Genomic DNA, 27,344 nt, shown 5'->3' with positions numbered 1-27,344 from the left:
GATCGCCCATCTGTGGGGTTGAGGTGCATTGGCGCTTACAATCTAGGGGATACTAGAATGAGTCTGGGGTATGAAATTACTAGCTGCATATCCACCAAAGCGTGTGTTTTCTGGGGGAGGGGGTGTGCGACTGTCCGGACATGTATGCGGCCGACTGTAAGGATTGATCTGCAGTCGCTGGAATTACTCTTTCGCTCAATGAAGAGCAAGACGTTCAAGAGGTTGATGTTTCAGTAAGAGCGCAACTAGGTGCTCGATGTTTTGCTCCATACCTTCACAACAATAGTACTAGTAAATTATACTCGAGATTTTGGAAACAAGACAACAAAAGTCTAAATCTTGATAATGTCTGAGGAATTGAATAGTACTCTGAGTGTGCCGATGAAGCTGGACGCATTCGTGTTCAATGAACAAGTTTGCAGTGGCGGAGAAAATGGCGATGATATGAGGGCCAAAGTTGCTCCCATCACTCAGCCGAATTATACGTTTCTGAGGCTTCATGATTCCCTCATTCAGGTAAATACATTATGAGCCATCCGAATTGATCATATCACTCTAATTCCTAGGCACTAACGCGTGGTTTGTTTAGAGTGACATTCTCCCTCATCTAGACATCCACAACTCATTCAAGAACAGGTACAACTCACGGCTGACAAACATTGATACCGGTGAGATCTACAAACACCGTGAAGGGGTTTATTTGCATTGGATGCTGCCAAGGGTCTACCGTTCTGGTATCGCAGCGACTGAAGATGGCGGTTTGGATCGCGATGAAGAAGGTCTCCCGGATGCTGCTGATCCAGATACTTCGGTGCCTCAATTTCGGTCAATCCCCAACAGATGGCTGGTCATCCGTCGTATACGAGAGAGCGTCCCGAGTTTCAATTCCATCAGTGTTCCCGAGTATGAAGCATGGATCATCGAAAGCGACAAACAAAGTAAAGTCGGGACCATGCCTGATGATGTGGATCTCCAGGTTGACGTAGCTCCTTTCATCAGTGCGCCAGAGGGAGAAGATGTCAACATAGGTGAACAGGCAGAAATATTCATTGGATCCAAGACACCAGTTGGAGACTGGACTGAGTCCCATCCCAAGAGGGCTCCTGTCACGGTACTCAACGGCGGCAACATGCTTTTCCCAGACTTTCAGCAACACAACTCGAATGTATTCAGCATGCTAGATAACTTCACGTACAAAGCTGGCGAGACTCAGAACGTCATTCAGAGCGCAACGGCGGACTACTACGTGGTTGGGTGGCATGCTGAAGCTGACAGAGGTACGTAACCCATCCGTCTCATCGCATAAGTAGATACAATCAGCTAATAAGCGCTCTCAGATCCTTTTTATATCAACGAAACAAGCAAAACTACTAGATCTATACGACTTAAGAATTGTCAAATGGTAAGCCTCTTTTTTCTCATGTGGCACAATTCAGTCGGAGGCTCATGTTATCACAGTTCTTGAAACCTGAGTCGAAAGACGGTTCGGGTTGGGCTAATGAGTCCGCCAGCGGCCTAACCGTTTGTCATGGGGCTATGTACAATGTCAAATGGGATGCCAATAACAAGCCTCAAAATATCCCAGCAGACAAGGTCTCCAACGAGCTGCACGATGTTACGCCGGTAGCCATCGGGACAACTCCACTGGACGCCCTGCTAGCTTATGTCAAGGCGCATCAGCCTGACGAAACAGATGATACCATTAGAAAAGTCATGACTGCCATCGAAAACATCCAAAAGTATTTGCTTGTTGATGAAGACACCATCGACGGTCATGCTAAAGCACGAGATTTGCTGCACAACTTCAATTTTGACAATTTTCCAGGAGGCACGAGGTTCCATATTTCGACTGCCCCTGACTCTGGAAAGCCAACAGTTAAGCCAGACAAAGATATCATTGACAAGCTTGGCCGTATCAACAAGGAACAGGTCCGGCTTGACTCGCTTGATCGAACAGAGCAACGCCTTCAGTGGAATCTGTTCTCCGTCTGGTGGTCTTTCGTTAGCCAGGGACTGCCTGAAGGCGACACGGAAAAAGAGAAGTTGACTTCAGACATCAAGAAACAGGTCAAAGCTCTAATGGATGAGAAAACTGCCATAGACACGGCTCGAAAGGAGTCAAATGGCCAGCAGGGAGATTTGCTGAACGATCCTGCTATAAAAATTCTCATAGCCAACGACATCATTGCGAGCACAGCCTATTCAAACTTCCAGACGCAGCAAGATCCAAATTTACTTGTTGGCCACATTGAGTCTGCGTGGCCACATGACTGGCTTGAATCACTCTTTGTTCGGGTCAACACTGACATCACGGCATGGAAGAGTCGAGAAGAATTGGGCCAAATACAAAACACGGTCGGGATCAATAAACTACCTCCAGACATCCAAAATACTGTGGCAGCTCTTGTCAAGGAATTCGTTGACTTGAGCAGCGGTGACAAAACCGCACCTGAAGCAACCTTGCAGCCGCTGTACCACGATACTGATCCCCGTTTTGGCACAAAAAGAGATGACTGGGGAAATACACAGCCATTTTTCCCCTTATTCATGGAATGGGAGGCTGAGTATGCGCATATTGACTATGAGGCATGGTCTTTGGAGGCCCGAAGGTTTGAAGCTGATGGTACCGACAAGTATAACTTTGGCATTTCCGACAAGGAGTTTCTATGGAACAAACCTGAATGGAAGCCAGAAGTAACACCAAAGCGGAAGCAAAACATCCGCATTCTCTCTGGCCGGGTTCTTGTGCTGCCACAAGCCTCCTTCTCTTTACAGGCTCAAGTAAAGCAGGTAATTGATCAAACGCCAGCGGAGGAGCTCAAAAAGGCACTGAAAGGCATGGATCCTCAGGATCTTATACGAGATCTTCCAAAATTGACATTTCTGTCTTCGCCCATGGCAGGCTTCCATGATCACCTCTTGACGATGAGCCAAGGAACGCATATTAAGCCAACCATTCGGCAACCCGGAGGCAAGCTCTTTTATATCAAGGATGCGACAGATAATGATGCTGGCCTCAACAAGACTCACCTGGAGTATATGGGCACCGAGACGGATCTTACGCCATATGCATCTCTGGTATACGTTTCCAGCGAGACAAAAGATAGCCCTTTCAAGCCCGTCACGCATGGCCAATTCAAATTGACAAAATTGAACATTATTGACAAGTTTGGCCAAGTTGTTCATGCGCTTGATCCTCGATGGGAGGCGCCTCCTCAAAATCTACGACCCTGCCTCAGCGAGTACTTTGCGCCGCAGAAGCTGGATCATAATATGCCAAATATTGTCGAGAAGCCATTACCAAATCAAATTGGATCGCACTATGCACAAATACCTCCGCATATCAATCAAATGGCAAGACTCAACTCCTATTTTGTGGATAGGAAGAAAGATGGCAAATGGGCTTCTCAAAACGGTACGCACATTCTTTTTCATATCAAGCACTCTCTCTGTTTCCGCGAGCTACAGCTGACTTGTACGTTATAGAGTGGGATAAGCCTATCTGGGGATGGATGGTGTTCAATTACCTTGACCGAGCTATCCAATTTTTTCTCGAAGACGGCAGGTTCTACAGAGAAGTTCGTATGGGAGGAGAAGCTGGCGCTACAAAGTCAGAAAAATGGCTTCCTTTCAAAAATACGTCTGGTGCCGCAGACGGTAAAACCCAGCTCGACCATCTGATCAATCGCTTTGCCAGCGATGAGAAGTATTTATCATCCATGCTGGACATGATTGGAGGTGCAATGGACTACGCAGCGGTGGCTCCAGATGCGTACGCTCAGTTTCTCAACAGCATCATCGGCCGGCCTTTGGCATTGGTGAATATGGCCTGGAGTCTAGAACTTGGCATAGATGAGTTTACGACCCAGTCGAGTCTCAAGACGGCCAGACCAGCCAGATACCTTTTGCCAGGCTATGATGGAAACGTGCCCAAAAAAGACTTGTATGAGTTTCCGTTGAAACTAGGCGACAAGAGCCGTGCCTATGACGGACTTGTTGGCTACTTCAAGACTCTGCCCAAGGAGGAACAGTCGCAGGAGAGCTATCTCGACCTTCGAGAGTGCTATACCTACTTTGGGGCTGAAGGGAAAGGTTCACCGTTGAAAATTATCAAGCCGGATAATTTCCCCCATCTGAAGCCTTTCTATATCGATGCCGTTCGTAACACTGGGGCAAAGATTGAGCTTGAGAGAAACAAAATGCTAGAGGAAAACACTTTCGGCGCCATCATAGATCCATTCTATCCGGTCCACGGCTACACGAGTATTCTACCCACGCAACCTCTCAAGATTCCGGAATGGACGTGGCAGGATGCCTTGTCTCGCATGACGGCCTTCTTCCACTTCGGGCCGCTAACCGTGACGAAAAATGTGCCAAATTTCAGAAAGGCCTACTTGCTCACGCAGGATACCAACATCAAGGATCCCAAGTCTATCATCGCGGACGCTGTTGGGCTACCAAAAATGGGTATGGCGGACTGGGCTTGGCTCCAGCCCTACAGTGAAGTGCTAGAAGAGGGTGGTGAGGAAGAGACTTGTTTCATGCCGTTGGGCCTTGCTGGAGCGGACAATGAGCCCAAGTTTCAAGAGGGGCCTTATACATCAGTGGAGGGATATCTTCAACTGCGCCAGTCAATTGTTCGAGAATAGATTACTCTCAGTATAGTTAGTATTCTTAGCTAGTTCTCATGTCGAGCCATAGTATTCATCTTGTTGTTGTGAGATTGAACTAGTTTACAAACATCATGATGAAGTATCACTCCCTTGAGTCGCCTGCGGTCTTTTCCTCCTCTTTCTGCGACTGCTTTTCTGCTTCTTTTCGAGCGGCAAGGGCCTTTGAATCAGGTACATCAGATTCCTCATCCATCAATTTCTCTGCCTGGACTGGCCCAATTCCTACTGGCCGCCCGTACTTTTCTACCCAAACGATACACGATTAGCCCAAGCCGCCACGCATTAGTTAGGAGTACACTATGGTTGAAGGCGTACTGATAAAGTCATCACTTGTACTGGGCTCAAACTTTGACGCCGGTTTCGGAGGCATGTTGGATCAAGTGCGAGAGATTCTGGTGTGATCAGCGTGGTAGAGGCTGGTAAGAGTGATGAAAGAAGAGGATTCGATATTTGCGAGGGGAGCTGAGACCGCCAGTGAGCAAATATTCATTCGTCCAAGTCTCTCGGCGACGTATGCGAGAGGCACATCCCGCATACAACAGCGTCTCGATATCAGATATTGCGGCGAGGCGCAGCGATGTGACTTGTCGTAAAATGCACGTTGACAGCTTTCTTGTAGATCAGTTCCGTATCAATCATAGAGTTGATGACGCCTGTCCCGCGCCCTAATGCAGGCATGTATCGGTTACATGCACTGAGACCGGAATAAGGATCACTAGCTTTGTGTACTATTACCTGCACCACTATCTTTCAGGAACATTCTTACTAATACTATGCATGGCTTAATGACGATCACAATTGACTAATTCTTAAAACTTATATGAATTAGTGATTAACCAATTGCGAGAATTAAATCTCTGTCATTCGACAGTCTCGGCATCCTTCTTCCGGTTTGCTGCATAATCCTTGCTCTCTTTGTCCCACCGGCTGCGCCAAAAAGGCATAGCGGACTGGTAGATCCAAGCTGAAGATAATCAGACTATAGCCGACTGCAGTAGCGCATGGATGGGCGGGAGGAAGAAGTTTATGTGACAGACGCTGGTTACGCATGGGGAGCGTTTCTATCAGTTGGTATTGTTGCATGAGCTCAAAGCGATACGCCGAGAGTGTTTCTTGGACAAAGAAGTTCAGAAGCAGAGAATAGGGCTAGAGGCACAGAAAGTCAAAGCCCGCGGGCCAGTTCCTCTGGTGTCTGCAGCGCTCAATTCGACGATTCTCAGACTCATCAATTGTCTTTTCCAAATGTCATACTAAGATGTCTTCAAACGGCCTATTTTACATCTCCTCTTCAAAGTCTGGCAAGTCTGAAGGGCCAGATCGACATGTCATACCGAAGACGGACGTGAATATTGATACGTTTCTGAGTCTCCTCCCAACGAAAGAAATAGCCTTGACCGCTAAGCCTACTAGTGATCAATCAACCATTGACGATAATGATCCATGGGCGATATGGATGGCCAAATTGGGAGGAGAAGGGAGCAGTCTGTCTGTCAAGTTTGACGATTCCCAGAAGCTGAATATTCAGTACTTCAGTTTCCGTATTAAGTCGCCTTGGGCCATTTGCTTCAGTTCATCAGATACGGCACTCTGTTCATCATTCGGCCCTGATGTCGCATCTGGAATACCGAAACCTGGGATGATGGAGAAAGGCACACCCATCTATTTTAGTCTCGATGTCAATCAAGATTTTGAGAATATTTTCTCTACCGTCACCGAGGTGTTCACTTATGCTGGGCTGCAAGATCGGCTACCAGCTCTCCCACAAGAACTTCGCAGTCAAAAGGTTTCCCTGAAGAAGGAAAACGTAGACAAAAAACGCAATTGTTTGTGGTTTTACCCCGATCAGGAGCTCAGGGCTACCCTACGACTCAGTTTCTCATTAGATGACATCAATTCCTTGACAAGTCTCTTGGGACAAGTACTCCAAGGTCTAACATTCGGAGAGGCATCTGTCATCATAAAGAAATCAATTACGTCGGATACTTCTGACGCCAATTCCGATCCCACGGAGACGGGTCAAGCAGCTTTCGAGATTCCGTGTTCTGTCACTTCCAAAGGAGGTACAGCATCGCTAATTGGCAGTTTGATTCCTGTTCGAGAAGGCTACTACTTCTCAATCAAGCTGGATACTGAAGACTCGCTTGATATTATCGTTTCCTGGCTTGTGGGACTACTTCCTGGGGGCGAGGATTTCAATTTAATCACCGATATCCTCCTCAAACAAGACTTCTTCAAGAACCACATACATCTGCGTCGTATAAGAGTGGACATTAATAAGAGCAAGGATGGAACGCAACTTCAACTCCAATCTGTAGCGATCGATATTGAGATTTCCACCGCCTCATTTGGGCAGAAGCCGAGCGAGCCCAAACGAGTGACTTTTTTGGTATCCTATAGCTGGACCCGTAGTTTGGGCACACTGGGCTCTCTTTCAGGGAGACTCTGGAATAGTGAGTCATGGCATCCTGTTGCGTTACATCTTCTTTACCTGAATACTAATGATATCAGAGTTCAATAATGATAAATTGCGCAAACTCCAGCCAGACTACGAATCATTCAACGACATAATACCAATCACGATGAATCCAGCCGAGTACATCAATTTGCCATATCTCATCGCTGGGGAGACCATTGACTCTATCCCCACTAACATTCCCACGTCGCTGAATGAGGTTACTATTAACCTCTCACAATCAACGTTCTACATAGGCGCAGGCATTGTGTCAACAAGCTCTACTGACCCGAGCCAAGTTGTTCCGCGGATCAACTTTGACAGAGTTTGGTTAGAAGCATCTTTTGGGTGGGGAGACTCGGCGAATTTCTCTCTAGTTTTGGAGACATCTACGACACTAAATTTGGGAAAAGCAAATGATGAGGATGATATTGCCACCATCTTAGGGTCGCTTGAGTATCATGTCGTGAAGAATGCTGAGGAATAATAAGAAAAAACCTAGGTCCGCCCGGTCTAAAGAAGAACTTCCATGGTCCTGACAAAAATGCTATCTACAGCCCAAAGCGATATTTATTTTACTATTTTGTTAAAGACTGAAACTTATAAGTGATAAAGTTTGTAATTAAGCTGCAAACTCTGTCCTCGGAAACTTTTCATCTTAGGTTGCTATAGATCAACTTTGACAAATATGGCTTGCTTCACTGCCAAATCAGGCCGCTCTTAATCAGCTTTTCTAACAAAGTGGAAGCTCCATTAGGTCAATCAAATTCATCTTTTATTGTTCAAGACATTGGAGCGGATAATGACAGCTATTCGCAGACCACAAGGCCTCCTGTGCCTGATGCAACCCGCCTGGCCACACTCTGCGGTCTCGCGGCTTCGGCGCCACCCATAAAACCGAGGGTGTATGGGTATTCTAGTTTGAGAAGATCGCTTAGAGACAATAGCTTGATATTGCATACCCTTTAGAATGTGTGAGACGGAGTGTCCGTATCAGCCACACTAGTAATGCACATGCAGCGCCGGGTTTGGTAGCGTCTCCTCAGCACCAGCTGCGACATCGAGCTCATCACTTCTGGTTCGGGTTGACCTCTACTATTGGCTGTGACTTTCTTCTTCGTGATGCGGCCAATGCAAAATCTTGCTATGCCTTGCTTGTTCAAGGAGGAGGTGATTGCCTAGGCATGGACTCAGGTAGTTGGCCATCCCCCTCACCAGCCTCTTGAGAACCATTGTGAGATCGCGGTATCTAAGCGTCAATACTAAGTTTGTATAGTTAACACAATGGATAACAATGCCTGCAAGGCGATTCAAGGCAATGGCGAGAAGGACTTGAAACCCAAAAAATCAGCCACTACGAAGAAATGGACACTCAAAGCTTCGGTTGAGGCTCTCAATTTTGGCGCTCTCTACGGGCTCCTAGACCCAAACGCCCAAGATGATGTTGTTGCCGTCCTCGGGCATTACAAGCTCGCGGAGCTGGATCTGGTATACAATTACAGCTCTGACGGCAAAGGCAGCAGCTTCAAGTTGTCGGGCAAGATGATTCTCGATAAAGTCGCGCTCTCTATGGCTTACACGTACGACCAGAACGGATGGTCAGTCGCTGCTTGGCTCACCGCAGAAGCATTAGGGGGTAAGAATCTCTTGCTCGGTGACATTATTGATAGCCTTGCTGGGAACAACGGCGATGATGTAGAGGAGCTGCCAGACTTCATTCGCAACCTGCCCATAATCAAGGGCTCGGGCGACAAGATCATCAACATCATCTGCGTGAAGATGAGCAAGAAAAACTCCAAGCCCGCTGCGGCCAATGAGAACCGGGAGGACAGCTACATCTTGTTTGAGGCGTCTGTGAGTCTGGGCAGCTTCCAGGTCAATTTTGTCCACCACCGCGACCTCTCGCAGAACTCTACGGACCCCCCCAAACGTGTGTTCAGAGTTGCCATAGGTGAGCTGCCAACGCTCAAGGTAGACACTCTAGGTGAGCTCCCTCAACCGTTTGACGAGATCGTCTATCTCTGGGTCCAAGACAAAAAGAGCCAGAAGCAGATTGGCAAAGAGGTCGGATTGACAGAGGACGAAGTCAAGCGCATCAACAAAGGAATCGAAGGTAGCGACAGTCCGTCTGCAGATTGGCTCTTCTACAGAGACACTCGTAAGCCTGAGAGCCGAAAGCCTACAGATGTGGTGTTGGCTGCAGGGTCTCATTTCATGGTTCTCGCCAAAAAGGCAAATGAGAAAACCGCAATCCTGGACTATACCCTGGGGCGAAAGAAGAAGCAACAGCAACAATCTGGCCTGGCAGTACTCGCTGGCCGCGGAGATGGAGGAGCAAAGGGCGGCAAAGGCAAGTCGGCGATGGCGGCGTGCAAGAAGGTAATAGGTAAGCAATGACAAGGAGGTTCTTTGTCCATTTTATTTTCTAGATGCTCACCATCAACAGGCGCCATATCAATTAGCAACATCGGCCTTAGATTCGAGGACAATGTTCTCTCTGTCATCCTGGACGCAACGTTTAGGCTGGGCCCCATTGGCTTCACCTTCATTGAGGCCGCTATTGGCATTGATTTGAAGAATAAGACTCTACGAGACTTGACAATTGACAACGTCAAGTTCGATTTATCCGGCCTGGCCGTTGCGTTCGACCAGCCCCCTATTCGCATAGGCGGCATCTTCGTGCACAAGAAGGCGGGAGGCATGGAATATTTCGCCGGAGGTATCGTCATTAGCCTTGAGCCGTATCAGTTCGTCGCTGGTGGTTTGTATGGAAAAGTCAAGCTATCAAAGGATGGCGGACCGTACGAAACAGCCTTTGTGTTTGCCAAGCTGGTTGGGCCCCTCATCGAACTCGAGTTCGCCGAAATCTCCGGCATCACGGGAGGCTTTGGATACAACAGTGAGATCAAGGTCCCAACCGTGGAAACAGTTACCCAATTCCCGTTCCTCCAAGGATCTGACATGAGCGATGATTTGCTCACTTATCTCGGCAAGCTGGTTTCTATCGACGGTACAGGCTCCTTCACTGTTCGTCAAGGGGCGATGTGGCTCGCTGCAGGCCTCAGAGTCAGCGCCGTCCAGATGCTGGACATTGACGCCGTCTTCGTCGTGGCCTGGAATCCCAGCATCACGCTTGGCATCTTTGGCGTGGGCGTGGCCAACATCCCCAAGAACAAAGAATCGCGGACCATGGCCCACGTTGAGCTGGGCATTCTGGCGGTTGTCGACTTTGGTGCTGGAGTCTTCAAAGCAGAGATGCAGCTCGCCCCGAGCTCGTATATCTTCGACCCCAGCTGCAGCCTGACAGGTGGCTTTGCTCTATACTACTGGTTCAACGACAAAGTGCCAGAGCGCAGCGGAGAGTGGGTGTTTACCATCGGAGGCTATCACCGCTCTTTCAAACGCCCTGACTACTATCCCAATCCACCAAGACTGGGCATCCATTGGAAGGTAGGTTCTAACATCAGCATCGTGGGAGAAGCATATCTCGCCATCACGCCGAAATGCTGCATGGCCGGCGGGCGATTACAGGCGACTCTGACGGCCGGTCCTCTCAGAGCGTGGTTTGCTGCCTGGGCCGACTTCCTCATCAACTTCTTGCCTTTCGACTTCTGGGGCCAAGTAGGCGTAAGTGTCGGAATCAGCTGCAAGGTAGATCTGCTCATCACCAGCTTTACCGTTTCAGCGGAAGTTGGGGCTCAGTTGGATCTGATGGGCCCGCCGCTGCGTGGTCGTGTCAAGGTCGATTTCTGGGTTGTGTCCTTTACAGTCAACTTTGGTCCAGACGTCAAGAAAGACAACCCTCCTAATCTCAAGCAGTTCTACGACATGGCGCTGGTGTCAGGCAAGCCGGAAAGCCTCGCCGCGTCATTCATGTCTGTCGCACATGCTGGTGCGGCCGCACCAAATACCGGCAAGGATTCACCGCACGTCTTTACTTGTCGGGGAGGATTGGTTCAAGACGACAACAAGGACAAGGCAGCCGCCACCGAAGAGAAGACGGTGTGGAATGTCAAAGCTGACGAGTTTGTGCTAGCCATTGATGTTCGATTTGCCTTGACCTACGCCAAGGTCAGCCGGCCACAGGAATTTGGAGAGAATCCAGATTTGCCAGAGTGGGATAAGAACGGGGACTATCTCCTTTACGCAAAGCCTATGCAGATTTCTAGCAACATTTTGTCAACCTTGACAGTAGATATCTTGCCTGTGAAGCCCAAGGCAGAGCTTTTGGCGGAGGATGACAAGCCGACGGATGAGAACTGGCGAGTCACGCCAATCATAAAAGAAGTGCCCTCGGCGCTTTGGGGAGAATGTTAGTTCATCATCTCTTATCCAGAATATCTACCAACGCGTAATTTTTGCTAACGCTACCTAGACAAAGCATCAGAGAATCCGCGCGAGACGGGTAAAAACGATATTGGCACGCTCCTGGATGGCAAAAAGGGCACTCTTCCTAGGATCATGGGTTTGAATATCAAGCCTCCGAAACCGAAGCTTGCCGATGACGCTATTGGAACCTTTGACGCAATTGAGGCCATGAAGATGGCTGTGTTTATCGAAAAGGAAACCCCCGAGTTCAAAGGTCTCAAGCCTGCCGACTCGGCCTTTTACGCTTCTAAAGAAGACGATCGCTACAACAAAGTCAAGAAGATCTGGGATGAGACTCCAGTCGCCCCCCGAGCAGAGATAGTAGATATACTTGGCAAGGGTCTAGGTTGGACTACGTCATTTACAACAGCAACACCAACTCGCCTGGTCGAAAATTTGGGGACTCTGCTGATGGCGCCACCTCAGATTTCTGTTGCTTGAAGATTTACCATGTTTCCCGATTTACATTCTTTATATAGTAACATGTGAGACAGATCGTAAAATCACTATTCAAAACTTGTTGTAATTTTCTGAAGGTATCTATCTGTGTTGCATAAGAATGACTCAAGCTTCTCCTTCTTGATTGTCTTCGCCCAAAGCTAATGTGTAAGTTGGTCAAAAGGGTTTGCTAATCGCGATACGCGAATCATCTCCCTACGGACTGTGCACAACAGATTTAGGCCAATCAGCTCGCGACCTCTTGATTTAACAAAATAGTAACTCAAGAAGCTTTCCGATTAACATTAGGGTGTATTGAAACAGCGGGGAGTTGCGACAAGAAGGGGAGATGCGGGGAATTTTGTTCTCGTCGGGAATTCAATCCGCCACGGAGAGAGCTGAGAAAAACACACTCAATCATTGCCTATGAGACAGTTGGAATGAAATTATCAAAGAATGTATCTAGATCATAGTTGTAGTTATAAAATGCCAAAGACTCCTTAACTTCAATATTGCTAAGCAATTGTGGTCCCTTCCCGCCTGGGACAAGATCTCACCATGTTATTTACAGCTTACTATCTTATAGGACATGCCTTAACAGTCCTTGCTGCGTCTTCGCCTACTGCCTATACTATTAATAGGATATAATCAGGACTGAAAATACCGTTCTTTAACTAAAGAGCATTTTATGGTATTTTATATGCAAAAGCGCCTGTTAAAGACCTTTGTCTATAACAGTCTCTATTATATAACTAATCTTAGTCTGGCATAAGAAATGCAACAGGCAATCTAACTCTTGCCTAAGGTATAATAGATTCCCACTTTCTTTTATTAATGGTAGTCTTATTAATGGACTTACTTTTGGAGAAGACTGCTTAACTGTTCTGTTAAGCAATAATGGAGAGCGTAAGTCTGCTGGGAGCTTTAAGTAAGCTGGAAAGACTTTAAGTATAATGAAAATAATTTAGCTAATTGTATAGTTAATAATCCCGAATAGCTGTAATAAAGCTATTAAGGAATGTATGATAATATTACAGCAACTGTAGGCTGTAATACCTTAAGCAATAGTCTGGCCTGCCTGCGAACTATCCCTTATAAAACCTTACATTAAGCGTGTATTGGATTCCGCTAAACATTAATTATAATAGCGAATTGATATTATAATTACTGTCTTAGTTTATTTAAAAAGAAAAAATAGCCAATGTTGCTATTATTATAGGTAGTAATTTTAATAAAGGAACCGCAGTTTTCCTAGGACCTTATATGTAACGATCCGTTATACCGTTAAGCCAAACAGGGCAAAAGATTAGGCCAATAATCACTATTGTAGCAATTACTGTAACGGAACCAGCGTCTTATAAGGGATCTATCTGTTACGGTGAACCAGGCCGTGACATTATATAAAGCAATAACATAACCATAGCCTCCTAAAATCAATAGCTTAGTAATATTAGCGGATTTTTTTCAAAAAAAAATTAACAGTTAGTTATAAGGTTATTTTAATCTATTACCAGGCTTTATGCGGAATGATAGGATAGAATAACAGGGATAGGGAAAGTCACTAACGCCAAGAAGCCATTAGAACTAATATATCTTGGATTAGATATACTCAAAATGTGAAAAGGGTACCCAAACCAGCTGTATCAACCGGCATGAATGCTATTAATAATGCGCTAAAGTCGTCCGTTCCGCTGACCTCGCTTGCTGTGACGGACCGTACGCTAGATAGTTAGTAATATGTGTCACAACGTAGTTCACTGTGACAGATAGATCCCTTATAAAACGCTGGTTCCGTTACAGTAATTGCTACAATAGTGATTATTGGCCTAATCTTTTGCCCTGTTTGGCTCAACGGTATAACGGATCGTTACAATATGAGAGAATTCTAAGAGATAAACCTAAAGTACTGTTTTAGGTTTATGTTAGCGGAGCGGTTAGGAAATTTAATAGGTAATGTAAGTAATGGTAAATAAATGTTACTAGAGAGTAAGTAGTATAAAGCATATTATAATTTTAATTTTATATTAATAATTAGCTATTTAAGTTATTTAAATAAGTATAGAGAAGTAAACTTATATATAATTTCAATAGCTTATTTAGCTTATTAGATAAGTGTATTAATGTGACGATCCGGTCCCTAGATCCTAAGTTATCGTTATAGGGTAGGGAACTCCCAAGGGATAGATGCGTATGTCTATGTTGGCAGATGGGATAGGATATCCGTTATTGAGCACGTTGCGTAGTCACGTAGTTGGTAGATAGAGTATGACCTGTATCTGGTACTATTGTGTTGTTAACGACTGACTATCTAAGCTATCTAATGAGTGTATCTTGAGCGTCTTATATAGTAAGTCGTTCCGTGAGGTCGACCAAGGTCGACGTCGGCTTTCGTCGACTTGTTTCGTAGGTCGCTCAAGGTCGACAGCGGCCTGTGTCGACTTTCGTTTGATTGGTCCTTCGGTCCGTTCCTAATCCGTGGTACGTACCGTTACGATGCGTTGGGTCGTAACAGCTTAAAGAAGAAATAAAAGTAATAAAGGAAAAAAAATAAGTAAAAGCTTAAGTGCCTGTATTAAACTAATAAAATGGTCAAATATCTTTAAAAATAAAAGAAATTATAGTATTATAAAATAATATATACTATTATATAAGGTATTAATAATATAAAGGGTTAAATCATATTGAGTAAGAAGAGGTAAAAAAGGAAAGTATAAAGGCCTTTAATTAGGCTTATTTAAGGCCTAGTATAACATCCTAGTGTAATATCCTGGCCTATACTATTATACTTAGGTATAAGGTAAATTCCCACTTGCGTCCCATGTCACGGATCGACTTTGCCTTGTCGCGATCAGTCGCGATCATGATCGACCCGTCATACACGAAACAATTTCGCATCACTTGTAACCCATCGCAGTGCCTCATTGTGCTCAGCTCCGGTCCACGCCCGGGCATTCCGCTCCAGACGTGACATACGACCGCGAGCAGTCCTTTCAAAGCCCGCAGGTTACCTAGCCACGTCGTAACCCCTTTGCTCTTCCACGAGTTCGTCCTTGTGTCGAAGAGCATCGACTGTGCGGCTTTGATGGCTAGCTCCGGACCACTGCGAAGCCATGCGTTGGCCTTGTTCGTGGCGAATGATTGTCCGAACCCAAGATATGTCATGTCATCTTGGATGCTCTGCAGATCGATGTTGGGCCCAATAGTCGACCACTGGCTCCCGAACAATATTCCCATGACGTGATCGACGCGCAGCTTGACTCGGTAAGCTGCTCGCTGAAACTCGTGGATGCGTACGCGATCCCCGTTATGTATGAGCGTCTCGTAGTCATCCGTCCATCGCACGCTTGGCGAAGCCAGAGTCTTGTTTCGATGCCCTTTGCCATATGCCATCCATCTGATCATGGTCCCAACCACCGTGAAGCCGTCGACACACAGCCACTTGGCGTGCTGCTCTGTGAACCACTCCATCTTTTCCACCGGGATATCCTCTATATCCCGCGGCATGTCTTGGAAAGAGTGCTCTAGAAAAACAAGTCGTAAGATCCATAGCATTGCCGCCACCGTTCCCGTAAACACCCTGGCGGGTTGAAATCCATCTCCGCCTGCCCTGATGGCCGTGGCCGCAAAGAAGCACACCAATGCGTTTGTGTACATGGCGCCGCCAACTTTTGTCCTGATGGATGCCATGATGAACGAAAACATGATCCTATCCAGTTCGTCGTAGTCGGGTGGCTGTGCCATATTGGGTTGACTGCTTCGTATGCAGCCATCCATATCGCTGTCATACTCATCTTAGCCTTCGCTGCTGTGGGATTCACCATCGTCAATGCCTCTTAATGCGTGATTCATGTCGCATAGCAAGCCCCATTGCTCATCCGTGAACCGCATCCCAAGCTTGTTTGCTACCTCTTCACTTCCAAGTCGGTACGCTCGCCAGCAGAAACAAATATATCGTTGGCATACGATGCCGTATTTTCGTAGCGTATCGGGATCGTCGCTCATCTTGAACGGTATCGGGTTGCTTTTGCCTTCTTCAATCCCGTGTAGCCGTTGTCGGATGGGCTTGGGAACGGCATATATGCGTGGCTCGCATCGCTTGATTTCACGCTTGACACTGTCGCAGAGCATCGTAAGTCGCGTCGTCTGCTCAGCAGCTTCTTGCTGTGCTTCTTGCGCGGACTCGTTCATCGCCTTGGCATTAACCCATCTCGTGGCTGCCGCAATCGCAGCCCGATCCTTTCCTTCGGTAAACTCGACCCAACGCATGTCCTTGACGAACTCGTTGTCGTAGTCTGCACCTCGTTGCGCCTGTCCGGCCCGCTGCCACTGCTCGTTGGACTCATGCATTCGCTTCACTCCCGTCCGCAGGTTTCGCTCTAGCATGCTTAGACTTCTCTCGTTGCCTGCTTTATCCCGTGCGTCAATATCAATGGCCGGGTCATACCCTGTACTGCCCACTGTCCAGTATCTTGCGAATTTTCCACTCATCCATGACTGAACACGGACTTGCGGGTAACGACGACCTTCTAGCTTATGCGCTGCACTTCTCCAGTGGGTGTTGGCTATTTTTTCAGACGTGGTGATGAACGGGCATGCTCTGCACTTGAACCCATCCTCAACCGGGATTACTGGTTGCCGTGGCCCACCATTTTCCGGTAGTTGGATGGTCTTTGGATCGTTCGCCTGTCCTAAAGCCAAGCAGTCTTTGATACTCTGTAGAATAGTACCTGAAGCTTGATGCTTGTTTCGCAGATGATCGATTGCTCCATTGCCCGGCGTTAATGCACGTTTGCACTCAAGACAAATCACTAGATTATAAGTTCCGTTTATTTGAATAAGCTTATCCATTATTTCTTTGGTTTTAGATAGACTATTGTAGTAAACTGCTACAGCCTTTTTTATCTTTTTATTTTTCTATCCTTTTTCTTATGCCTTAATGTGTTGCTCTAATCTATGCTTTGAATTATACTCTGACCTCGACTCTGACCTCGACTCTGACCCTGGCCCGGAAATCAGTCTGAAGAATTTAAAGTGGAAAACCCTAACCCTTAAACCCCACTCTAATTAAACTTAAAAGGTATTCAGTTTGATTTCCTTTGCAGTAGTGGCCTAGGTTCTGACAGACTAAGGCTACCTAGAGGAAGGTGTCATTAGAATTAGAGGATAAGTGGTGCTGAACAGTATAATTTTTTCTAGGCATCGTATCTCCTGTTCTTCGCTAACTGTTGGACTTGGTGCTCGGTATACGCATTGACGGCTGCAGAGATGGACTTTTCGTTGAGCTCTAGACACAGCCTCATATGCTGAGTGGCAGAATCAAGTAGTTCCTGAATAGCTGGCCAGTTGCGGCTGGACATTATTCATTCAACCCGAGAAAAGAGGGCGGACTTCGTGCTGATAAAGTCGAGTAGCTTTGGTAGGTCGATCACGCATTCGTCAAATGCGTCGATGATCACATAAGTCCGCTCCAGGCTTGCAACTTCTAAGATATTCGAGAATATCTCCGATAATGCGGACCATGCTTTTACATCTTTCAAAAGCACCTCAACCCCATGTTTATACTTTTTTATATGTGGGAGACGAGCAGCGGCTGCTGCTCCACAACCAGGTAGATGAAGCCTCGCAGGACGGTCGTAGCGCTGTTGATGCGCTTGTCGGCGGCTTGACAGAAGAATTAGGATGGAAGTGTGTTGGCTTTCTGGTCCTCTAATCTCATTTGGGGGCTTAATTCATTCACAATACCGCAGAGCAACATCGTCTTGCCCTTGCCGGGATCGCCCTTGATCCAGAGCAGGCGGCTGCGTTCGTCGTCGCGCCATTGTCGGAAATCGCTATGGTCGAGGATCTAGCGGTATGAATCTTAAATAGGCCGCCCTTTGGCCTCAATGCGAGTTTTGTCGTCGCGGGGGTCCGTTGTACGTAAGTCCGTGAGGCATTTTGCATCATTGACATTGGGCGAGTTGTAACGGACATCACCCTGGAGGATTGTGGCATCTTTGCCAGCGATATTGCCATCAATGCTGTGCGAGATTGGCACCGCTGGACCCATTGTGGTCAAAATGTTCCAAGAGACTAAATCCTATAACGCGAAATAAGATCTTCAGAAGCAAATACACTCCTCATTACACAGTACTGTTTGCTGTGGCTATGGCCTTGGTCGCTCTGTGTATGCTGGTCACTCCTCTTACGTGGTGGGTTACGCGAAACACAGAAAGAGACACCGGGACACTTAAAATGGCGCGCGAAGCTGCTGAAGCCAGGAATAAGACGATTTTAGAAGATGTGGTTGATAGAGACTTGCGCTAGGAGTACTGTACAGTTGCCATAATCAAGATTGGCGAATGGATATGGCTCTATCTTCTAGGCTAATCACTTGATCTTCATTGCAGCCTTGATGAAGGGTTTTGCATTCGAATTGTGTACTTCTATTCAGGTTCTAAATATGAACAACTGAACTTGATGATAAGCCACACATTAACATAGAGAATACTTTTCGCTGCCTAATTGCACTCGCCCTTAAATGTTCCATGCAGTGCACCACTTTCGTAACAGCTCTGTATCAATAGGCTTCAATGCTGCGGCGGTTAAGCTTTTAGAGATTGTTCTCTTCATGTCAAACACAACAGGCGCCTCTCCGGCTGCCTCCTTTTCTCTGAACCCGCGATAAGTGTCGAGAAGTTTGACGGCGGGGTTTTTATCCAGATTTTGTTCGTCAGAAGCGCTGGCTTCCAAGAGCGCAACCCATTCGCTTAGGCTTGAGAACTCTCTAATGCGTCCACCATAAAATTCTTTCAGAAAGCTGGCTACTTCAGACCATTGCACTTTTGCCGGGTTCTGCGCGTGGAAATAACCATAATCTCAGCAATGGGAGCTGATTTTGTTATTCCAGCCACATCAAGGATGATTCCAGAAACGTCTTCTGTCGGGACCTAGTCAACATTTTGAAATGGACCTAGATGGCTTGGAAGGACTCCGAGATAAACTGAGCTAGCAATCAAGCTTGGTACAAACTCATGCGGATTCCAGACACCCGCCCCTTTGTTCGGACCAGCAATTTGCCCGACTCTCACAGACACCGTGGCTAAGCCTGACTGTGCCGCCGCGGCGTCCAGGATGAAGCTGCCTGCGAGTTTCGACAACCCATATCCCATTTCTGCCAAGTTTGGATCATCAAGTCGCCTCTCAGGCACAGGCTCACTAGAAGTCCAATTATTTGCGGTGCCTATACTTGATACGAACACTACAGCAGCTTTCTTGGGCGAAGCGCCAGCAAATTCAACAAAATGGCGGACCCCGCGGATGAATGGCTCAAAGGAAGCGATTGGCATATTGAAATTGACTGGCCAAGCGTTGTGGACTATTCTGTCCACCGAAGACAGCATTTCTGCATACTTCGCAGGATCAAGCCCGAAATTAGGCTTTGATAGGTCTGAGCCCAAAAATTCGACTTTTGAGAAATCTTTGGTCAAAGTACGGTTCGCATTGATATCCTCTTGCCTGGAACGACCTCCATCAGCACCGCGGTTGAGTGCGTACACTTTGCTCACGCGAGGTGAGTTGATAAGCTGGTCTAGCATATAGCTACCTAAAGAGCCTGTTGAGCCTGTCAAGATGACTGTTTGGGCATTTTCATTTGGGTCTTTTTGGGCATCATTGCGTTCCGGGAGATTACTGGTATATTTGGCGACAATATCCTCCATGGCTTTAACTTGCTGGGCACTAAACTCTGCCTCGGCTGAGTCGCCACTCTCTCCATCAGATTTGGATATTGATCGGAAGATGTAGCTGGAAAGAAGCTCGATTGAAGGGTTGGCATAGATGGAGCGAGTTGCGATAATGTTAGGATCGAACTCAATCCCTAACTTTTCAAGCCCCTCTTGCAGCATTTTAGCCATGGTAATAACCTGTAATGAGTCGACTCCGTGACTAAAAAAGTCCGTATTTTGCTCAAGCTGTTCAACGCCAAGCTTGTCTTGCAGCAGCTCTCTGATAGATAACACCAAAGCTTGCTGGCTGCTGAGATCTAAATTTACATTGTTCACAACAGCGTCTGCTTGCAGGTAGATACTGTCGATGTAGTCTTTATACAAATGGACGGTTTGAGTCCTTTGCACAGTGCCTTTGCCGGCCAGCAAAAACGGCAGGTTGGGGTCCGAAATGGCTACCAGCTGTCGAACAATACGACCGTGCGCAACTGTTTGCTTATTAGCTTGCTCAATGAGAGGCCAGACATCGTTAATCAGGGCTTCTGCCTCTGCGTCGCTCTTTAAGGGGTTCTTCGGGTCCAATATGATGGCTGGCTGGAACTTTTGCTGTCCGACAACCAGGACGTGCTTAAGAGCTGGATGAGCAACGACTATGTCCTCTATGGTCACTGGATTCAGCTTCTCTCCGTTTGAGAAGACGATGACATCATCTCCTCGCCCATAGTACTTGAAGTTGTTGGGCAAGGATTCGTGAGCCTGGAACAAGTCTCCGGTAAGGAATTCATTCTTTTCTGGAAAGTTGTTAAAGACAGATTGGAGACAAGCGTCACGTGGGTTGCGACGTATTTTGAACCCATAAACCCCCTCCCACGCTGTTGGAATCATTTCGGCTCCTATAAGTTCGGGGTTGAACACGAAATACTGCCAAAGGCGGGGGTTTGTCTGCTCTTGTAGAGCCAGAGGGAAGGTCCTAGAGATTATTGGTTAACGACTATTAGCTTAACAAGTTAGATTGAGTGATAAACTTACTCGCTGGCTCCATAAACGTTTATTATGTATGCTCCATTGTCCACGAGCTTGTCGCCCACTGGCCCGGACAGACTGCCACCTCCAAAGGAGATGAAGCCGAGCTTTCCTAACGCTTTTATACCAGCTTCAGTGGAAGAAATATCCTCAATCACCGAGGGGGGCAGAAGAGCTCCATCAACTCCAGCATGAGACAAGCACTGCAACACCAGCTCGGCGTTTAATGGCTTCTCCGGTATGTTCAAGGCACAAGGTATCTGGTCATTGACAGCGAGCATCATGAGCATTTCCAGTCCCGCTGCATGAAATAACGGCATAGGATTGAATACTCTTGTTGACCGAGAAGCCCATGCATTGTATAAAGAAGGATTATTGTGCTGGTCGCTGATATTGCGAAGCTTGCCAAGAAGCTGGAGATTCGCTTGGCTTATGACTATAGGCTTAGGAATTCCAGTTGATCCGCTGGTATGAAGAGCGATCCATGGATGTGACCGAGTCTCATGGGCCGAATAATTGTACAGGAAAGGATTAGACGTAGCTTCGAGCCATTCCTTGGCACTAGGAACTTGGGTTATTTGCAGCTGTCGCTGTGCAAGAATCTTCTGGATAACTGGCAAGTATCCTTCTCCGTACCAAAAATAGCGGCAGTCGGTAGCCTTCAAGAGAGAGACTTGGCCTTCAATGGTGTTTCGAGGAGATGGTAGAAAGGGTTGACATTTTGCTTTCATACAGGCCAGCATGAAGATGATATATCGCACATCATTTGGGCCGATGTAGCCAACTGTCGGGAAGTCATCCTTACGGGCGTCGTTAGCGACCATTTGTGCAATGGTATGAGCAACATGATTGACAGCGTTTGTTAGCTGTTTATATGTGACTGGCTCCCATCCGTCTTGAGGTTGTGTTGATCGGGGTACGAAGACGAAGGGGCGGTTGGGGTCACTCGCAGCATCATCCTCAATAATGTTGATGATGCAGCGAGTCTCTTCAAGTGTTGCGACGGAACCCATATTAGATGTAGTTGCTCTTTGTAAAGGAGAATTTTATAGAATCTAGGGCTGCACTTTGTAGAATGTAGTTGCTGCTCTTTGTATAAAGTATGAGATGACTATGTCCAAATTAAGATTGTAGTTGGCTGCTCTTGGTAAAAGAGATGGTTATAATAGGAATGACCGCTCTGGTGGTATTTCTCCCCTTTTCATCCTCGACCGGATATTTACATTATATTCTCGCGTGTAAAACGTGTGTGATCCTATCACTAACATACATCCCGAGGAAGCTTCCCGTGCCTATTCCTATATGACGTATCATCCACTATCCACGGCGAATCCGGGCCACCAACTGAGCCAACCCCACTCAACGCCCGACCAAATGCTACCTCCTTCTCTTGGAACTCTACACAACGCAGTTGAGAGTCAGTGATTCCATCGCCGAGACCGCTTGGTGAATTATTTGTCCGTGGACGCCGCTAGCAGGGATCGCTGATCAGACCTCGGAATACAGCAAACTGGCAGAGCTCATGGAGTAGACATTATATTATAACCACAAAGGAGATCGTAAAATACTGTTACAATGGCAGTCTGGATAAATGCAATGCTGATCAGTGTCTGAAGTTGCTACGACCTCTATGGCTTCCTGCATTTTGTCCGCGGGCCCAGGTCCGACTCGGATGCAGAGAAGCCATCGAGCCGCCAAAATGGTGCTTCCAGCGAGTCTCCAGCGCAGATCTACAGAGCATCGTGGATTGCTGGCTGCTGCCGGCGGGGGAGAATTTCCTGCTTGCACGGCTAGATCCGATGTCGAGCAGCCGCTGAGCGCCACCAGATTGACCCCTTAATGTGGCATTTTTTAGGGAGACTAGAAGCCTGTAGCCACTGTGATTTTTGTCTGAGAACGAACTGCCGCCTGCTAGCTGGGTACAAGTACCGTGACCATCTAAATATATTGGCATTGCGAAATATCACCGATTTCACTCGTGTAGTACTTTTCCAATCGCACAAGCTTGTTAAAAGCTTCAAAGCTTTGAGAAGAAGGTGGCGCCTTTGCTCCGTATTACTATATACTGAGTATTAAACGCCGTCATAATGCATACAACATCTGCAACTGTGACGTTGATTGTCCCGCAGATAGGTCCGGTCTCTGCGTAAGACAAACTCCACATTAACCCTTCAAAAAAACAGCATCCTTTGCGTCTCCACTATTAAAGTCACGCGGCTGATCTCTCAGCTGAATTCGAAGCAAAAACCTCGGAAGAAATTACGCTTTAGTCTCTTGGATAATAGCACAATGAATGAACGTTGCAAATCCTATCGCCAAGATGTCGCGTAATCCGAGGCCTTTACTGCGCGAAAACCAGCGACTTTTTTTATGTTTCTTTTGGGAAAAGTTCCATAGTATCCAGCGCCCTAGTTCTCTGATCCATCGCTCTAAATATACTATAAGGTACTACTGCTACTGCTACTACATAAGAATTGAGAAGTAGACAACTTTGCTTCACATATAGACTGGCTGCCTTGTTGACCTACACTGGATTATTGTATATTAGAACTGGCCAAGAAGTTTTATGATATATTGTTGTGGCATCATGCCCATCCGTGAACGAGACCTACCTAAGCAGGTATACAAAGGTTGCATGCAATTCCATATTGCACCACTACTTATCCTAACAAGCTTCTCAGCTCAAATACTTGCTGCACCATGATTTGTCAACTTATTATACTTTCTCAGATTCAGCTGGTTGAAGATGTACTGACTTCTTGTCGCCTCTTTTTAGCGAAATAATGACACCACATAGTATAACTAAGGTTTCTGCAATCATAAACATCCATTCTAAAGAAACCAGCAGTCGGCGGGCTCTTGGGGGGGCTTTGTTGCTCTGCAGGGTGCCATAGCCGGCTTGAGAATGTAAACAGAATACAGCCCTGCACATGGACCATACTCCATCATCCACTACAGCAAAACTACTATTACATTTTGAAGCGGTGAACAACGAATGAATCGCCTGGTGGCAGTTCTTCACTTTCTCACCGGCCTATATTTACCTCTGTTTACAACACCGATCCTCAGCTCACAGACCACCAAGATGGACGTACTCGAGACCAACAAAGCGTTTGAAGACGTCGGCGGAGAGTACCAATTCATGGGCACTCTCGTAGTCCATCGAGATGATGGCGGTATACCACGGATTTTTGAAAGCTCGCTATACGACACCATTAGAGTTCAGGCGAGAGCATCCTTCTCACAAGTTCTAATTCCTGTCTCTGCCTATATGCCTCTCTTTCCCAGTAGTTATTCCAGAGCTCCTGATCCTCTACCGAGCAATATCTTTGTCAAGCAGCCTTCGTTGATCTCCTACGATCGATATCATCAGGAGCCTCAAACAAATTGCATTGCAGACGGCGTGCTCAGAGAGGCAGCCAATTTGCGAGCTTCTTCGACAAAACCCACATTCCAATATTGCTGAATACATTGGTTGCCAAGTTGCCGATGGCAAAATTATGAGCAAATGCTTTGCAAAGTACGACTAAACTTTGATGCAAGCTGCCAACCCTCAAAATTACTGGAAGAGAATGTTTTGAGCAAACCGACAGGACCTAAAAATCTATCTCCACGTCTTGGGAGGAGTCGAGAATGGAGTTCGGCACCTTCATGAACTAGGAATTGTCTACAACGACATTAATCCGAGCAATGTTATGCTCAACGGCAGTGTACCAGTAATTATTGACTTTGGATCTTGTCAGGAGGAGGAAGAGAATTTGGAAGGCATTGGTCGTACTTATGAAGGGTTGGATAAGACGGTTCAATCTGTTCCTAAGAATGACTTTGAGGCGTTGGAATAAATCCGGATATGGTTGGCCGACGATTTGAAGGATTTTCAATTTTATGAGTAATAGGCAAATGTTTTGAACGTGGCTGGATTAGGCAAAAGGGATACAGGTTTTCACACTACCGAGGATGAGGATCTATTAGAAGAAATGGATTTGATCGTCAAAATGGAAAAGAAGCACGCTAAGAAGAAACAATGGGTGCCTGTCATACACGGACTTATAGCTCATCTACAATCTCCTCTTACCGATCCACCCGTGTTAATGAGCTTCTATTTTCCACCACCCATTCTTTCAGCCACGCCTTGACAAATTATGTACTCAGATTGGTTACGTCTAGTAGGCAAATCTGCCCCTCTCGTCTAACACATGAAGCAGGGAGGGCGAGGCAAACGTGAACAATAACGCTTCTTCCCATCACGGGTGACTCAAAAGAGTCGAATCGACAATCTAGATATGGCTTCTAGGCTGTAAACGGTTCCGATGTCCCCAATACCTGGCCATCATCCCCCAGCGCGACGGCAAGAAGCATCTGTGACGTGGTGGCATTAACAATAGCCGTTGTTTCGAAACCCGATTTTGGGACATTTGTAAGTTTTAGAGAAATTCCATTGTCTGTCAGCGCTTTAACAACCCAGCTGACAACCTCCGTGGCGCCATTCCAACTCATAAAGACGGCCATGGAACCATTGTCCAGAGCTTCAGCAACTCCCTTGGGAGGATTTGCCGGCTTACCAGTCCATTCCGTATACTTGTAGGCGCGGAAAGACCCGGGACTATCAAATCCATAGCGGAGGTTCCAGACTTGTTCGCCAGTTGGGTCAAACTCAGCCAGTGCCGGGAACGTCGCTTCGCCAACAAAGACATTTCCATTGGGCTGGTCCTGCCATGACCCCAGTCCGATAGCACGAACAGTATCGTTGCTGAATAAGCGCCGTTCCAATTTAGCTGTCATGTCGTTCGTGTTCAATCGCAGCTCTAGGGCTGAAGACTCAACGTCTTGACTGGGCGGCGGGACATCGTAATTTTCGTTATCGAACATAGTTACGATAATAGACCCGTCATCATCCCGATGGGCAAGAACGTCGTGCTGGTATCTGAAATGCGCGTCTGTGGGGAGAGAGAAATCCTGTCCAATTTCGCCCTGGGGGAGATGTTAATTATGCCCTGGTCATGTCTTAAGGATCTGTCAAAGCTCACATTCAACCGGTATGTCACCTCTCCATCCTTGTCAATAAAGACCACGGTTGAGAAATGGCGGGCTGAGATGACGTATCCATCTTCAAATGGAGCAACAGCATTGATATGGAAGTACTGCGACTTGTAATTAAAGGGTTGTACTACATCGGTAATTTGAAAGCCCACTTACATCCCATGCCAGCTCCGGCGAAATGCCAAGCTCTTGACCCATTCGGTTCTGTCTGAGAATTCTAGAGTCGTTAACGGGCAGCTTGTCCAAATGTTCGAGACTGGACCACTTGAACGAAATCTCCTCTGTGAATGGATTTACGACCAGAAACTGACTGTCTGTTACCCATCCATCTTGGGGACCGCCAACGGCGGACAAATCCGTCTGAGTATAGTTGTGAGTTGTCACTATGAATCTGTCATCAGACAAGCGTCGTGACTCATGGAGGTCGACTTTGCAATCCGACTCCGTGGCACCAGGTATGAATGTAGGATAATCTGCCAAGCAGATGACAGTTGTCACCGTGTATGTAGAATCAATAAAAGTTACGTTTCCGAGCTGAGATTGAACATTCAGCTTAGCCCAGCTATTTCCCTTAAACGATTGGAAGGGACTTTGACTCACTGCCTGCTCCATATTCGGTCCAAAATGGCCCAGGTAGTAGGATAATAGCGTCCCATTGCTGAAGAATTGCGGCCTGAAGTTCGCAAAGAAGTCGGGCTCGTCTGGCAGATAATTCGGCCCATGGAAGACGACTTCGCCGTCCTGACTAGCAATAAGTGGTGTAAGCTCCGATGTTGAAGGCGCTCCGAGACCCTGCTGAGGGAAGAAAAGAGCAGGCGAAAACCAGATCAGCCCGGGTGCTGTTGGCCCAGTTTGGTTGACATCAAGCTCTGGGCTCGTGAAAGGTTCGGTCTTGTACGAGACCGACGGCCAAGGAGTGGCAGCAGCAGCAGTAGTTGTCGTTAGCGGCGATTGTCTTGCAGCCTGACGACTCTCTACAAGACCTGAGGCTGCACCGACCAGTAGACCCAACGATTCATATTTCATTTTTTCTTTTTCGAAATCTTCCTTTATTTTCTCCTTGAGAAAGTCGGGCAAGAGAATATTTGCTACCTGAAAATAAGACAAGATTCTGAACAGTTGAAGAGATGAGGCAAGTTGTGAGCATTGCCCCTATGAGTTATATCTGCCCAGGGCTCAGAGCTATTCCCCTCGATTGTCTTGTTGGATATTCTTGGTGCATATATTTTTTCGGGAGTCGGGAGGATTGTTAGGCAGGTGCAAGGTTGCAGTATGATTCCAAAAACTGGGGTGAGCATTTTTCCAAACGTCTCCGCTTAATGTCTCGGCTTATGCATACAGGTGCAAGGATGCAGTATGATTCCAAATAACTGGGGCGATGGCAATGTTTCTAAGACATCTCCGCTTAATGTCTCAGCTCGTGCATACCGGTTGTTGTTGTTGTTGTTGTTGTTGTAATATTAACGACCATAAGTATCTAGTTAACTAAATACACACGTCCCATTATAGGGCAATAGGTCGGTAGGAGCCAGTTTCCGTCTTAATCACCTCCACGTGGTCTTGTTCCTTCGAGACCGGCCTAGCTAGACAGCAAGCTTATCAACCAATAGCCGGAGGTGTTGACCCCTGTTCGCTACGTTTCAG

At 46.8% G+C, this 27,344-nt stretch overlaps 8 protein-coding genes across 8 annotated transcripts; 3 read left to right on the top strand and 5 right to left on the bottom strand.

The window, feature by feature from the left end:
- Positions 1 to 345: 345 nt before the first annotated feature.
- On the top strand, positions 346 to 4,649 carry TGAM01_v210503 (hypothetical protein; the record flags this gene model as incomplete). Its single annotated transcript, XM_018809592.1, has 5 exons — positions 346 to 516; positions 590 to 1,277; positions 1,338 to 1,402; positions 1,459 to 3,415; positions 3,487 to 4,649. 5 exons carry the CDS (start codon positions 346 to 348, stop codon positions 4,647 to 4,649), a joined length of 4,044 nt encoding a protein of 1,347 aa, XP_018657195.1.
- Positions 4,650 to 8,309: 3,660 nt separating this feature from the next.
- On the top strand, positions 8,310 to 11,934 carry TGAM01_v210502 (hypothetical protein; the record flags this gene model as incomplete). Its single annotated transcript, XM_024550814.1, has 4 exons — positions 8,310 to 8,319; positions 8,402 to 9,511; positions 9,572 to 11,437; positions 11,501 to 11,934. The coding sequence occupies 4 exons, from the start codon at positions 8,310 to 8,312 to the stop codon at positions 11,932 to 11,934; spliced, it is 3,420 nt and encodes a 1,139-aa protein (XP_024404443.1).
- A 2,769-nt stretch (positions 11,935 to 14,703) lies between these two features.
- TGAM01_v210501 (hypothetical protein) lies at positions 14,704 to 15,672 on the bottom strand (the record flags this gene model as incomplete). Its single annotated transcript, XM_018809589.1, has 1 exon — positions 14,704 to 15,672. One exon carries the CDS (start codon positions 15,670 to 15,672, stop codon positions 14,704 to 14,706), a length of 969 nt encoding a protein of 322 aa, XP_018657192.1.
- Positions 15,673 to 15,723: 51 nt separating this feature from the next.
- On the bottom strand, positions 15,724 to 16,779 carry TGAM01_v210500 (hypothetical protein; the record flags this gene model as incomplete). Its single annotated transcript, XM_018809588.1, has 1 exon — positions 15,724 to 16,779. The coding sequence occupies one exon, from the start codon at positions 16,777 to 16,779 to the stop codon at positions 15,724 to 15,726; it is 1,056 nt and encodes a 351-aa protein (XP_018657191.1).
- Positions 16,780 to 17,605: 826 nt separating this feature from the next.
- On the bottom strand, positions 17,606 to 17,980 carry TGAM01_v210499 (hypothetical protein; the record flags this gene model as incomplete). Its single annotated transcript, XM_018809587.1, has 2 exons — positions 17,606 to 17,776; positions 17,882 to 17,980. The coding sequence occupies 2 exons, from the start codon at positions 17,978 to 17,980 to the stop codon at positions 17,606 to 17,608; spliced, it is 270 nt and encodes an 89-aa protein (XP_018657190.1).
- Positions 17,981 to 18,860: 880 nt separating this feature from the next.
- Positions 18,861 to 21,673, bottom strand: TGAM01_v210498 (hypothetical protein; the record flags this gene model as incomplete). Its single annotated transcript, XM_024550813.1, has 2 exons — positions 18,861 to 20,607; positions 20,667 to 21,673. The coding sequence occupies 2 exons, from the start codon at positions 21,671 to 21,673 to the stop codon at positions 18,861 to 18,863; spliced, it is 2,754 nt and encodes a 917-aa protein (XP_024404442.1).
- Positions 21,674 to 23,655: 1,982 nt separating this feature from the next.
- On the top strand, positions 23,656 to 24,126 carry TGAM01_v210497 (serine/threonine-protein kinase; the record flags this gene model as incomplete). Its single annotated transcript, XM_024550812.1, has 1 exon — positions 23,656 to 24,126. One exon carries the CDS (start codon positions 23,656 to 23,658, stop codon positions 24,124 to 24,126), a length of 471 nt encoding a protein of 156 aa, XP_024404441.1.
- An 824-nt stretch (positions 24,127 to 24,950) lies between these two features.
- Positions 24,951 to 26,726, bottom strand: TGAM01_v210496 (hypothetical protein; the record flags this gene model as incomplete). Its single annotated transcript, XM_018809585.1, has 3 exons — positions 24,951 to 25,631; positions 25,688 to 25,801; positions 25,857 to 26,726. The coding sequence occupies 3 exons, from the start codon at positions 26,724 to 26,726 to the stop codon at positions 24,951 to 24,953; spliced, it is 1,665 nt and encodes a 554-aa protein (XP_018657188.1).
- Between the last annotated feature and the right edge of the window lie 618 nt (positions 26,727 to 27,344).

This window comes from Trichoderma gamsii, assembly GCF_001481775.2.
Source record: "Trichoderma gamsii strain T6085 chromosome Unknown Scaffold_64.2, whole genome shotgun sequence".
Lineage (NCBI taxonomy): Eukaryota > Fungi > Ascomycota > Sordariomycetes > Hypocreales > Hypocreaceae > Trichoderma > Trichoderma gamsii.
This window is presented reverse-complemented; position numbering and strand designations above follow the sequence as displayed.